At 37.5% G+C, this 15,150-nt stretch overlaps 1 protein-coding gene across 1 annotated transcript in view; it reads left to right on the plus strand.

The window, feature by feature from the left end:
- Positions 1–972: 972 nt before the first annotated feature.
- The window catches only part of fgd1 (FYVE, RhoGEF and PH domain containing 1), a 46,412-nt gene continuing 32,234 nt past the window's right edge, over positions 973–15,150 (plus strand). Inside the window, exon 1 of the mRNA XM_043247083.1 lies at positions 973–1,978. Within this exon, the coding sequence (XP_043103018.1) occupies positions 1,831–1,978 (148 nt within the window). The 5' untranslated portion in view covers positions 973–1,830. The remainder of the gene's footprint in view (positions 1,979–15,150) is intronic.

The raw sequence follows: 15,150 nt of genomic DNA on the forward strand, positions 1-15,150 counted from the left end.
AGAGACGTGTGAAGAGTTCCAGTCCTTGCAGCTGGACAGAATCTACTGACTCAGCCTGTACGAACTCAACTTATATAAACATTGCTGAATTTGACGGCGCCCTTTCCACCCATAACATGTTCATTTATGGGAAAACGCACTCGGAAGGTTCACACTGCTGACAGAAAGGCAAAAAGGCAGGTTGATCTCACAAAATCCGTCATGGACATGACAGTTGTGGGGTTTTTTTTTACTCCAAAACCATAAATGATTTAATTAATAAAAAAAAAAAAAAAAGTAAATTACATATTGCTTACAGGAATTGGAGTCTGTTGTTAAGGACAGCATTTATTTATTCATTTGCATCATTTTCAGGACACATATTCTCTACAAATGGCCATAAACCGAAGAACGGATTTACTTTCTTTGTGTTCTTTTTGTTTTTAGAGATGTGGACGTGTTGTGGTTTTGACAATTAAGATCTTAAGTGGAGTTAAAATTAATTCGTCACAATGCATTCATCATTGGCCGTTAAGGGATTTAAGTACAACGGAGCGTTATTAATCTAATGGCAGCCAATTATAGCCACCTAAATTCAAAAGTGGTTAAAAGTTCAGTAGTTTTTCCCTCCTCCCTCTGAAGCCTTTTTAACTTGAGCTACTGGTGCAATGTAGGTCAAATGGGACGAGTCCATGTTTACAACCACTTAAGCTCTCTTCCAAAATCCACATATTTTTATGGGGTGTAAATGTTTAATTTATGAAATATAAACGATCCCCCCCGCCCCGATTAGGACACACCGGGGTTTCTTTTCAAGAAGGGGGGGGGGACGTTCAAATCCTTTGAAAGTTTTCCCTTTGCATCGGATTTCACGCACAGACCCTTAAGGAAAAGAGGGAGAGGGAAAAAAAAAAATGAGAAACAGACTTTGGGAAAAGAGGAGAGAGAGATGGAGGGGGTTGAAGCTCGGTTTCATATGTCCTGGAGGAGGAGGAGGAGGAGAAGGAGGAGGTTTTCAGTTTAACACACTTTGGCGTTGTCGAGTCCCACAAAAGAACAGACGAGCAACCGGTGGAGAGCGACGAGAACTGTAACAATTTCAACGTTCTAACAATGGAACGCCGCGGCGCTGGAACGTTTGTTTTGTTCGGGGAGCCCGCTTAAAATACACGCCGACGCTCGGAGGAGTTTTCAAACGGCGAATGTAAAAATTGTGTTCGAAGCAGCTGAGTGTGCATATTCTTGGATACGGTTATACCGAGAGGAAACGGGGGGGAAAAACCCGTCGGAAGAATAACGGCAATGTGCGGCCGCCGTTTGCATTCCGCGACGAGAAGTTCGGGAAAAGATGAAACGGGAAAGTTCGTTTTAAAACGCGAGTGTCACTAACCGATGCGGTTCTTCGGAGCTCTTTTGCTTTGGAAGCGTCGTGTTATAATGCTACCGTCTTCTGCTGTGGATTTATAACGTTATCCGTCGCTCCTGTGCGTTCTGTGACCGCGACGCTGCCACGAGAAGATGGTTCATTTTCATAAAGGTCATTGCGCGTCGGGAGTTGCTTATATCGCGTTTGCTCGGACTTGTGTGTGGTTTTGGTTGAACTGATCGTTGATGGCTGTTTCTGTTCGGATTTACCGTCCACCGGCTGATCAGGGGGGATCGATCCGGCTGATTCGCCCTTTCCAGCATCTACAGGAGGAGGACGACCTCGGGACGCAAGAGTGCCTGGTGGTTTTGGACCTGGACAGTTCTGAAGCTTTCGCGTCTGGACCTGGATTATAAAGCCCCGCTCCCTGGAAACCGTCCGCGTCTTGTGTCCTGTATGCCTGCGGGAGGGTTTCGCAGGCAGGGATGCAGTTGAATCGACCCAAGAGCGCGCATCTCATCAGCTCCAGCCCGCACAGTTCGTCCTCCTATTCCAGCCAGTTCAAAAGCATGCGCTTCTCGTACCACATCAGCAGCGGTCTGCCCAGTCCGCAGCCTGCCCTGCGCAGATCAGGTGAGTCTGGAGCTTGTCTAAGGCTGGATGCCCTCACGCGTGTGGCCTTTGTCGTTTCTTTTCTTTTCAGTTTGAGCGTTTCGCGTGCGGTTCTGCCAAAGCGTCGTTACAGATAACAGAGGTGACATTGATGTATGCAAACGCAGATGTGTCCGACACAAACAAGGAAGATAGGAAGGAGAATTTCTGTAAAAAATGTGCCAGCTTCTTGAAGTGTGTTTTAAAATGTTTATGTTGAAAAGTTGATGCTGTTTTCTACTTTAAAATGATCAGTTTTAAATATATTTTTCAAGTTTGAATCATAAATATCTTCGAGATTATTGCTTTTGACCTGAACTTGACTTGTCATCAAAAAGTAAAAGTTTTTTTTTAATAGCAGGGTCAGGAGGTCCTGACTGTTTTGATGGTTTTCTTGTCACATGACAACAAAATGGCTTCCTGCATGTTGGTTATGCCTCACTCGTTTTAATTTGGATGAATTTTTTATTATAGTATTAATATAAGAAAAAAATGCTCAAAGGGGAATATATATATATATATATATATATATATATATATATATATATATATATATATATATATATATATATATATATATATATATATTTGTTTATGCTCATAAGGCTGCATTTATTTTAATAAAACAGTAATACAGTAAAATACATTAAAATATTAAATTAATATTGTGCAATATTTCACATTTAACACTTAATTTCTTTATTTCTTGTAATGAATATGTATTCAAATATTTTAAAAAAAGGATTTTTTATTTAACAGTTTTACTATTTTTCTTTTAACTTATGTTGATTTACATAACGTGTCTTTTTTTTTTTCCTTTTTTTTTTTTTTTACAAAGTAATAATTTACCAAATGGAATATTATTACGCCTAAGTGCTCAAGAATTGTATTATTTTAATGTCTGTATGGTCACCTTGACTTTTTTTTTTTTTACTTCAAAGCTGCTGAAAAATATCGAAAGGAGCTTAATGCCGAAAAGAAAAACATTTACGCTATCATATAAAAGGTGCATTGCTCGCATTTTTTTAATTTTTTAATAATTCAATAGATCTAGACTACAGAAACGTGTATCATTGGCCCACGCAGTATATGTAGCTAAGGATCTGCTAAACCAAAGCTTGCAGGTTCAAAGCCCTCCAGATCCATTAACTGTGACCGTTGTGTCCTTGAGAAAGACACTTAACCTCTTGTGACTCCAGAAGAACAGAACCTTTTTTTGCTACCCCAACGCTTCAAACCAATAAACTCTCATCACAAACGCATCTATATTATGATAATGTTTACAACAGACACGAGTGATGTTTACAAAGAGTAAACGTGCACGCATTGTGACCCTGTAAACTTTGGATAAAAGCTTCGTCTGAAGTAACGCACGCATGCTGATGCAAACGCAGACATAGATGCCGAATACTTGAAATGCTTGATGTTTTTCTCACAGAAAGCGAGCTCTGACTCCGGATGTCTTTAAGACTAGAAAAATGCCACCACTCCGGTCCTCGCGTTTAGCATGTTGTGTAGGCGCTTGTACGATCGAGTCCCGGAAAAATCGCCCTTGCGCTGTTAAGGGGAGGCTGAGCTCATTTGAATGATTACCAAAAGAAATCAGCATTTGTCTTATTTATCCTACGCGGCGCAGAAGCGATTGTGCTCTGCATGGATGTGTCTGAAGACAAGGTCATCAGTCAAAGTGGCATAATGTATTATCCTGCCACCGCACGTTTGTCTCAGAGGACGGCGTGTCACTAAATCAATGCCCTGCGTTCGGAGTGACATTTTCATGCGATTCCCATTTAAAAGGAGATAACGCTCCCGTATAAAGAGCATGCGGCGCGTATCTTGATAACACGGTGCAATATATTCCAGTTTGCAGCGGCCACAGTAATGTATGTAGATAAACGTGTGTTGGCGATGCAGTTCGTCAGATGTTCGTTGTGCATGTAATGATATTCACATGCCCCGCTGCTCACTTGCTGATAAGGCAACAGCAGAGACCTTGAAGCCTGACTGGGGTTTTTTTGTTTGGCGCTACGCTGCCTTGTTTGTACTCGAGTGTGTGGTTTACTTGAGGGTCTGTCAGTTTGGGGTATTTACTCAAGCGCTGCTCTGTGAAATCCAATTAAATGCGTCTGGAGTTCAGTTCAGTTCAGTGGGTCGCATCTGCGATGACCACCGACTCGCTAGGGGCCTTTCAGAAACGTGTCAGTGGTGTTTGACGCGCTGGAAGACCAAACACATGAAGAGTCGGACTTGGGGAAGGTCTTCTTTAATAACTCGTTGTGTTTGCTCAATCTATTACCCTCAAAGCTCTTCTGTGGGGGAAATCAAGTGGTTCACAGGTTCGTACAGTGGGTTTTTAAATCAAATTAAAGGGAAAGTTCGCCCTCAGAATTATAAATTCTGTCAATTTCTCACACTCTGGTTGTTTAAAACCTTATTTTCTTGCTGCGTTGAAAACAAAACGAAGATGGCTGGTAACCAGGCAGATGCTGGTAGCCATCGACTTCCATAGTATAACAAAATATTATGCTCTTATTCAGGTTAACCTCAAATTGTAATATTTACTTTGAACATAAATCATAAAATTATCGATGCATGAACCCAACATAGTTGACAGGAAATGTATATTTTCTTACATAAATTTATATAGATATACATTTATACAGATTTCCAATTTGTATGGGTCACTGGAGATCAAACTTAAAACTGCTCAAAATACCTCTTTTTTTAATTTTCAAAGGTGTTTAGTTAGGGTTAAGGTTACGTTATAATATAGTTGATAGAACTATGAGGATAGGTTATAGTTATAGTTATAAGAAGTATTTTCTGATTTGAAAGAATAAAATGAAATATTTTCTTATTTGAAAGGAAATTACGTTTAAACTCATTGTAGATTGTACAAATATATTTAATTTTAACAAACCAACAAGCAAAAAAATTAAAGGCAAACTGACTAGTGAACAGATGAACTGCACAATATATGTCATATTGTTCATTTAAAAGCAATTATCATCATTGGGCATGAAATGCACCCTAAATTATAGAAAGGACCGAGCATATGTCAGCATTTAACGGAAGTTGCATTTGTCTTTTCTCCTCTATTGTCAATTTGGTTTCATGGTGACTTTAAACTGTGGCGCTGTAGTATTTGAATATGAATCGTTTGGCTTAACGCAACGCATGATGATATCTTGTTTAGTCAGACTGTGTAATTCAGTAAAATTAATGTACCCCAGCACATCATAAATAACACGATGTTGAGGTTAAAGAAGAAAGAATGAATGTGGAGTAGAAATAGCACTGTCTGTGGCTGATTTAACAAGAGCGGCGAAATGATCTCACTTAAGACTTGTGAACGGGATCAGTTTCTATTTTCACCCGTAAAAATAGCGTGTGGGTGTTCTAATCTGCTGTTATTTTGAAACATTTTTATCCTCATTGCACATGACTGTAACAGATGGGGTCACTGGGTTTTCGTCCACGCATTGTTACCCTAAACTCACTTGGATCTGGTATAATCAATATAACAGCTGTATCAAATGTGTTTGAATGCTCTTCAAGCGTCTGTTGATAGATTTGCAATTTAAAAGGGAATCGAATTTCATGTGCCCTTTTTGTTTGGCATTGATTTTATTTATCAAATGTTTTGGGTCAGTAATTTCTATATGTTTTGAAAATAGTCTATTATGTTAACCAACACTGCATTTATTTGATCAAAAAAACAGTAAAATTGTGAAATAATATTATGAATCAAAATATCTATTTTTTATGTGAATGTATTTAAAATTGTAATTTATTCCTGTAAAGCAAAGCTGAATTTTCAGCATCATTAATCCAGTCTTCAGTGTCATATTAGTAATCATTCCAATATGCATATTTCCTTGAAGACAGTTGTTCTGCTCCATATTTTTATTTACTCTCATCTGGAAAAAAAGTATTATTGTAACTATTAATGGAAAAAAAACCCCAACAACTTATTGACCACAAATATGATCCCCATGAATATGATAATAATTCAGTACTATGGTGGTATTATAATTTATGCACCACGATTTTATCACAGTACTTTTTTTTAACTGGACGACCTTAGTGGAAACTTGATCTTGTCTTCATTTTAAGAATACATGATTCTGTTGTAGAAATAATGGCAGAAACCATATCTCACACCATGTTTTCTGTCTCTGAGTCTGTTTGCCTTGGATGAAGGAGTTTCATTGGAAAATGTTGGAATGTGAGGGAAGAACGTGTTGCAAAAACTTGGACCCGTCTGTTCTTAAAAGGGTGTGTATTTGCGTAACGCAGCCCGAGTACGATCAGCCCCACAACTCCCATGATCATTGTCGCATAGTTTTGGAAGACAATCTTATCTCCTCCCAGACGATTATCGCGAGTAGCTGTGAGCGAGAAAACTCCAGCTCGTTCACTTCTGATGGTTCAGAGCGGCTGAAGTGCTGTTATTATGACGGCGTGAAAGAGCAGCAGTTCTCATTGGTCAACGGCCAATTCGGTAGATGAGTAGGAAGTCTGTCTGGCTGCTCGGCCTGGCACTCTGTGGAGAATTACACTTGTGTGAATGAGCCAAACTCCTTGTAAATCTCCAGAGCGCCGTTAAAGAAACAGTCCTCGAGAGGTATCCATATATAGGTTGGGAATGAAGGAAACCGAATTCGTAATGGCTCGCTAAACCTTAAAGAAGCCCTGTATGCAAAACAGAGCCTTTACCCATGACCCTTTTGGTTTCTTTTATAAACACAGAGTACGGATAATACATTATGTTTACTTTAACTCATCCTTGTTTGATTGCTGTGCAATATAGTGCAACAGCCGGCCTGCGGAAGTTAAAATCCCACTCGCTTGCTTCTCAGAGAAAATTATTTTTAAAAGTAACACAGAAACCTCTCAGACCTACCACCAAATCCCAGCTTGTTAAATGATGTTTTATGTTTATGTGCAAACCACAAGTAAGTGTGATAAATTATGGCAAAAATGCTCGAGAGCGACCACCCACTCCCATGATGCATTGCTTGAGTCTCTTTAAACTCTCAAACAACTCAGACTATAGCAGTAAAAGTTTGGAATAATTATGATATAATTATAATAATTATATTACTTTTAATATTTTTGAAAGCAGTATATTGCACTTCAGTCATTAGGTTTATCTGATCAAAAATACAGTAAAAAGTTGAGAATTATTATTACAATTTAAAATAAGGGTTTTCTATTTGAACATATTTTAAAATTTAATTTTCAGCATCATTGCTACAGTCTTCAGTGTCAAATGATCCATGAGAAATGCTTATATAATAATAATCTAATTAAAATAAATATAATATAATGTGCTGATTTGCTACTTAAGAAAAAAATATTATTCATAACGTGCATTCATTTATTCATAGACCCGAGTACATTTTTTAAATATATTCAAATAAAACAAATTTTAAATCTAAAAACGTTTCACTATATTACTGTTCTAACTATTTTTGATACAAAAACAGCTTTGATGAACAAAAGAGACTTATGACAAAAAAGGCATAAAAAATGTAGTTATTCCAAATGTTTGATCTGTAGTGTATGAATTTAAGCATATCTAAATGCAATCAATTCATAAATTACATTACACGTTTTACACACAAGATGTCGTGGATTGGCTTCGGTATAAGCTGTTTTTAGGGAAATTAGAAAGATTGTTCAGTGACCTCTTATATATCAAGATCATGGGACTTCTAATTTATCAGTTCATGACCATGTTAATGTTTTAGAACTGACAAAAAGGCCCAGTGGAGGAAATAAATGGAAAAAATACTGCCGGGTTCAAGGTCATTGAAACAGCAGACAGTTACTGTTGTGCTCCACTCATAATATCAACTTCATTGCTGAGTAACGCGTTCCCAGTCAAGTCAGACTTTCTGTAATATTGCTATTTGCGACCTACGCAATGCAGAACTTGCTGGATGAATCTCATATAAACTCTTGTATTGTTTTTCAAGCTTCTCTATAAAAGTTCTGATTCGTTTTGGCAGAATCGGCGATAGAGAGAAATTTGATCAGATAGAAATGTGAAATCCTAAATCCCGGCCTTCATAAACGCTTCGCTGACCTCAGCCCCTGGAACAATGGCAGCCCAGCTATGCCTTCGGTTCGGCAGACGTACCCTTTAAGACGTTTATAAACGCCCACATGCTCATATAAAAGCCATCTGGTGGAGAGATTAGATTACTCTGAGGTGGTTGTTTCCATTCGGAATGTGTGTCTTTATTTCCAATATTATGAATTGTGAAAATTGTATGTTTGCACACTTTGATGCATACTGTAAATGTGTGGGTCTGAAGGTCTGTAGTATTAGCATTTAGTATTAGAGAACTGATCGAACCCATAAATGCTAAACTTTGATGTGTTTGAGTATATTTTGAAATGTGATTTATTTCTGTGATGCAAAGCTGAATTACTCCAGTCTTTTCCAGCAATCATTCTAATAAGCTGATTTGCCGCTCGAGGAATGTTCTACCGAAACAGAACCATTCCTTCTTCAAGCAGTTAATTTTTATTAATACAAAAGAAAAGGCAGCGCAGTAGAGAGTTCATCTGATTACAATTTCACTTGTTGATTTATCAGCCCTGTGTAGTATTTCGACATAGTCTACACTTTCTTTATTGTTGTAGGGTAATGTGATTTGGAGCCTTTGGGGAAATAAACAGTGGAGTCAGTGGAGCAACTGGGAGCCGTGTTGATGAAGCTTTACTGTTCTGGTTCTTGTTAGGATCCCATAAAAGTCTTTCTCTATTGGTTTTTGCATATTTTCATTTTCGATTCATAATTACGACCATATTTCGTGCTGTGGAGGTTACGAAATAAACACAAACCGAGTAGAAGAAGTCCTTATTTAGCACTGATTGTTGCCTTAGCATTGAACCATTTCAGGTGTTTCAGAGAAACCGTTTCCACAAAGATAAATACATGCAACAAAATGTAATACTTGGCATACGTGACAATAATCCACATGACTCCATGAGTCCGTCAGTTAATGTTTTGTGAAGTGAAAAGCTATGCAGGTACGAAACAAATCCATCATTAAGACATTATTTAACTTTAAACGCAACGAAGGATTGAAAAAGCAAGAAAGTTTGAAAAGATTCAGCTGGGAGAACTAATTAATTAAGCTAATATCAAATTGGAAAGGCTTTGCAAATCTATCGTACATAAATAACATGTAAAAACAAACTGGAGAAACAATCTGTGAGTAAGGGACGAAGCCGAAGACCTTTGTTGGGTGCCCGGGCCCTCATTGGCATGATACTGTATACTTCCAGAAACCACTGTCGGTAAACACAATCCACGGTGCCATCTGCAGATCCCAACTAAAGCTCTATCATGCAAAATTAAAGCCATATGTGAACATGGTCCAGGAGCACTGTCATCTCCTGTGGGCCAAGGCTTGTTTAAAAAGGACTGTTTTGAAGTGGAAAACTGCTTTATGGTCAGACGAGTTCAAATTTTACAGTCTTGCTGGAGGAGAACTTCCAGCGTGTTATCGGCGTTTTTCAGTTTAGAATGACAATGATCATGAAAGTGGCCCTCCAACTCCAGGCTTTTCAGCAGGACAATGCAAAACCACATACTGCAGCTATTACAACATACAAGAGTCCGGTGCTGAATTGGCCTGCTGCAGTCCAGATCTTTCACCTATGGAGAACATTTGGCGCATCATTAATTGAAAAATACATCAAAGACGATCCCAAACTCTTCAGCAGCTTATTCATCTTCACTGAGAATAAAATATTGGCTCACGTAAGTTGAAAGTCTTTTAGTTTCGATAATCTCCACCTCTGCTGAGCTCTCACAAGTTTTATGAAAACAGGACAGTGGTAGGTAGACGGTTAAACGATGAGAATATATAGCTATCAAAGAGCACTGACAGGCATTTCGGTCACACATCCACCACTCATGGGTATAAATAGAAACCACCAAGGTTTGGCCGAGGCTCACAGAGGAGAACTGAAAAGACAGCCATGATGTTACAGAGCAGGCAGTGACTGTTCATGAGAGTCGTCGGCTTCACCAATCATTCACAAAGTTTGTTTAGTTAGGCCACCCCCAACACCATGAGAACCAGGTTTCACCCTTGAGCAAGACACTTTACCTTTGACCCCTACATTTCCCTCCCAACCCGCAACCTCTCTACGCTCAGACCCCTTTAGGGCATGCTTTTTATATTTCCCCAGCGCAATGGAGGTTATCATCAGAGTTGTATATTACGTAAAGACGTCTGCTAGCCTGAAGCGGATGTGATTAATCACAGTGTCGTCCGAGCAAGCAGTCTTTAGCAGGTACTGTGTGAGTGTTAGCTAGCTGTGAACAAAGTGACAGTGTGATAGACAGTGCGAGGTGCTATTACTGTTCTCTCACCTCTTCCTCTTTGCTTCTTTCCTCAATTCAGTGAAACACACTATCACCGTGTGGCTGCTTTTTACCTTTATTAAATTTGTTTAAACCCAAATACAAATTTAATCAGCCAGGACCTTTGCTAACAGGGAAACAGTAAGTACTGATATGCTCTTTATTGTGAAACAAGGTCTTTTAAGTGACTAGGTGCATTTTTATATCCTGGGGATTTTTAAAAATATATATTTTATAAAATATAATACAATACTTAAAAAAAAAAAAATTAAAAACCCTCTCCTTTTTAATTTGTTTTTTATTTTATTTTATTGTATACATTTATTTATATATTTGTATTAAATTTTATTATGTATTTATTTTAACATATAATACATTTTTTGTTTGTTATTATTTGTTGTTGTATTACTCTTAAAATTTTTTATTTTGATAATTGTTTATTTCTGTTACTTTTTTTTTCATCTATTTTATGAATTCTTTGTAGTTTTATGAAGATCGCATCAAACATATTCCTTGTCCTTGACCGTTTGTGTCCCAAGCATTCAGTTATTGCATTTAGTCTTTTACTACTTTTATGTATTTCTATTATAATATTTAATACATTGTGTAAAAATAGTATTTTCCACTGAATAGACAAAGAAGTTTAGTGCAAAAATGTTTGAAATGGCAGGTTGTTAAGCAGAAACTATAAAAAAAAGTTTTCTTGGTTTCTTAATTTTCTTGGTATAGATACATACCACTAGTTCCCGTAGTTAAAGAAACACCCTTGAACGAATAAGGCTGCATATTGTGTGTGTGTGTGTGTGTGTGTGTGTGTGTGTGTAAAAATGGAAAAAATAGGAAAACTCTTTGAGCAAAGAAGTGAGCTTAAGTGCTGTCTGTTACTGCAGCTGTGGACTGAGGATGAGACGAGGGAAAACGAAGGGAAAGCGAAGACAGTGTGTCAGTGTGTCAGCGTGTGAGAATGCCGCGCTGCCGCTCAAAACCACGGACAACGTGGCAGGAGAGAAAGAGAGAGCGGAAGCTCTAATCGCTCGAGAGGGAGCTTTAACCCACTCGCTCAAATCCTGGACACTTTAATCTGCTCAAGTGAACTGGGAGGGCTTGATAAGTACAGAGATGACTCTCAAAATCACGAGCTGATTAGACGGCTCATGAGAGAGACGAATGTGCGTCTGGAGAGAGGGGGGGTGGTCGTCTTCGGTCTCTGCTTCTCCACAGCAGAAAATGTAATGAGAGAGGCAGACAAAATAAAACATGTGACCTCTTAACCACGCGTTTTTTTTTTTTTTTTTCCAGCAGTGAAGGGATGAGAGAAATGCACGCAGTGCTTCATGGATTTTCCTATACGTGTAGCATTTTATGCATTTTTTCAGCGACAGTCGGCGCCCAAGTCCACGTGTGCACTGGTGTCGATGTGAAAATGACAAAACCATATGATACAGACGACAGATGAAACATATTCATGGCGCTCACTGATCCATAGCTTTTATTTACGATGAGAACTAAATAAATTAACGGTCAGATTTAATTCGGTGCTACAGAAATGAAGCATTTACATGTATGTGTTTAGCAAATGCTTTTATCCAAAGCGTTGCGTTGCATTCATCAAAACTGCACTGCATTTGATTTGTACAGTTAATGCATTCACTGGGTGTTGAGTTCATATCATTGAAATTGCATTTAAACTTAAAGTCATTGTGAATTCTTTAACATTTTGTTCCAGTTAAGTATGTAAAATGGATGTTTTCATAATCTGTTGGATTGCATGCATCTTAAAGATCAAAGTGCTGTTTTATGAAGAATGGTGGAAAAGTCTTGTTTGCGTTTAGCGCTCTGAAATATAAGTTTCTATTATATTAATGAGTAGAGTTTGTGTTTTGTTTGAAATGCAGTGTTGCTTATAAGCCAGTATAATTTATGTGTTAATAGTGCTGTTGCTAGTTAGTACAAGTTTTTTATTGTTTAATATATTTATTGCATCAATATAGTTACACGTTGAGTCAACATGGTCATTTAAGCAACTTTTTAACTTTTTTCATTTTAGAAATTAATGTTTATTCTGTAAGATGAGTTAAACTGATCAAAAGTGGCAGTACAGACATTTACAGTTTTCCAAAAATTACACATTTCAAAAAAATGCTGCTGGTTTCAACCTTGATAATATTATGAAATATAATAGTTAAAAAGTAGTGAATCAGTACATTAGAATGATTTCTGAAGGATCTGAAAACTGGATTAATGATGCTAAAAATTCAGGTTCTTATCACAGAAATGAATTACATTTTAAAACGTATTCAAACAGAAAATCAATATTTTAAATTCTAAAAAGTATATCTAACTTTATCTAACTGCAGCCTTGCTGAGAATTTGATACTTTTTTGATAAACATTTAAATAGACCATGTTAAAGATGTTTGTATATTATTAGCCTCTTGGCTCCGTGACTTTAAGAATTCTATTATAGGTCTCAGACTCAAATACCAAAGCCAAAGATCATTGAACCCGCATTCCAGCACCGTCTGGGCTGAACAAAGCATTGCATTCCTGACCTCTCAGAGAAGCTCATCTATACATACAATAGTATCAGAATTGAAATGGAAGCCTGGAATGCTGTAACCGAAGCAAGATGGATTCTCTTTCTTTGCAAGAGATAAGTGAAGCTACTTGCAGTAAAAATCAATGGCATCATAAATCTTTTACTCTCATGCACCGGCTCTGAAGGTCTTCCTTGAATATCTGCAACCTGCTTCAGTCCCAGAGAGAGAGAGACGCATCGAGCAGGTCTGGTTTAGGGAAGCCTAATCTCAGCTTTCTTGAATAGAAACCGCTTTTCGGAGGGAACTGATAAAACCTATGATGTGGACTGTATCTACTTACTTAAAGGGATAGTTCACCACACAATTTAAATCGCCACCCTACTTTTTTTTTGCCTTCCGAACACAAAAGTTGAACACAAAAGAAGATATTTTGTGGAATGTTAACTAAACAGATGCTGGCAGCCATTGACTTTCATAGTGTGGAAAATAATACTACAAGAGTCAATGGCTACCAGTAACGGAAAAAATCCCTTATGGGTTTATAACACAGCGAGGGTGAGTAAATGAATTTTTTTGCGTGAACTTTAACTGCGGTTTACGTACATAATTCTGCTTATTAGGATGCTTAAATCAGATTCGAATTGTAAATGCTGATTGCTGATTATATTCAGAAGGCACTTGAAATTTAGCTAAGGCTTGATTTTTTTTTTTTTTTTTTTTTTTTTTTTAATGACCGGATATTATTAATGTTTTTAAAATCATGCTTTCTTGCAAGTGAGCAGACGACCAGCCCCCTCTATCTGAGAGTGTTGTTAGACATCTGGTAAAGGGGGCGTAACAAATCCAGCCCTCTGGGAGTGAGTTCGACATGTCAGCAAGCAAACAGCTGAGACTCTCAAGGCCTCATTTGGCCCTACAGTACAGCACCCACACCAGCTCCATTACAGACACTAGACCCTCCAGTACAACAACAGCCGGCCATAATCCACTCAAACGCTTGAACTTCACTACTTCACAGTTCATAAATAGCATTTTGCATACTACTCTTACTACTTATGTAGTAGCTGTGCAGATTTTTGATGTGGATGCATTGAACATCTAAATGACCCACTCTACTATATTTGCCGAAATTAGGAATATTGTATTTTGTGATGCAAAGCACTTCACTTCAATCTTCCGTTTTATATATACCAACCTGGTCTCATACAAATATGTACCTCTGTGCACTTTTTGTGTAACGTTGTTTTTATGTTTCTTGCTGTATGTTTCACTGCAGTTTCAAAGAGAAATGTCCACTGAGTGGTGCTAAAATACAGGTTCAGTATGTGAACTCTGGCACAGTTTTAGTTCGTTGATACAGATCAGTATTGCAGTGATGCAGAGTGGCATTATCCTCGAACCTTTGTTAAAAGTTAATGCTCCATCATGTTGGAAATATGCCTTACATCAAATCCAAACATAAACCCACCCGAATGTGTTCACAAATGCAAAGCTGATATAAAAACACATTTGTTGATGCAACTCTCTGTACTCCGTGAGCTACCACACTTAACATCTGTGAAAACCCATAGAAACCCATCTTCTTTCTTTGCATAAACATTTGGGCATGTTATAAAAACACGCCCCCCACTTTGTGACATCACAAAGTAGGGGCATATTCATACAAGCCGTTTTAGGGATGTGTGTAAAAGTCCTAAATTTTATGAAGAATATCTCGTTGTCTTTGAAACTGTATAGATCTTATTCATGCACCAAGAGCAGTCTAAAGAGAAAGGAAAATTTGAAATTGCATCACATGACCACTTAAACTCTGTAAATCTGTATTGCTTTTCTAAGTCTCAAATGTCAACTATTCATTCAGTCTTCTTTAAATTATATAAAAAAAGTTAAAATATGCATAAAATTATTATTATTAATTATTGTTAAACTAAAACTATAATTACAACTACGGAAAAACCCTTAAGACAACCTGTAGAAAGAAAAAAACACATCTTAAGCACTTTGAATAACATAAGTGGACTTTAAACAATTATTGCTTTTTTGACGCATCCGTAATTGTAATTGTCATTAGAAATTTGATTAATTGTGCAGCCCTAATATGTAGTATTGAAAAAAATGCTAAAATGATGTGCAAAACCTGTGTGTGGAATACTGTATACCGCATACTATTTTTAAATATATTTGCAGTATGCAATGGTAAACATTACAAACAGCAGTGTGTTG

This window comes from Puntigrus tetrazona, chromosome 8, assembly GCF_018831695.1.
Source record: "Puntigrus tetrazona isolate hp1 chromosome 8, ASM1883169v1, whole genome shotgun sequence".
Lineage (NCBI taxonomy): Eukaryota > Metazoa > Chordata > Actinopteri > Cypriniformes > Cyprinidae > Puntigrus > Puntigrus tetrazona.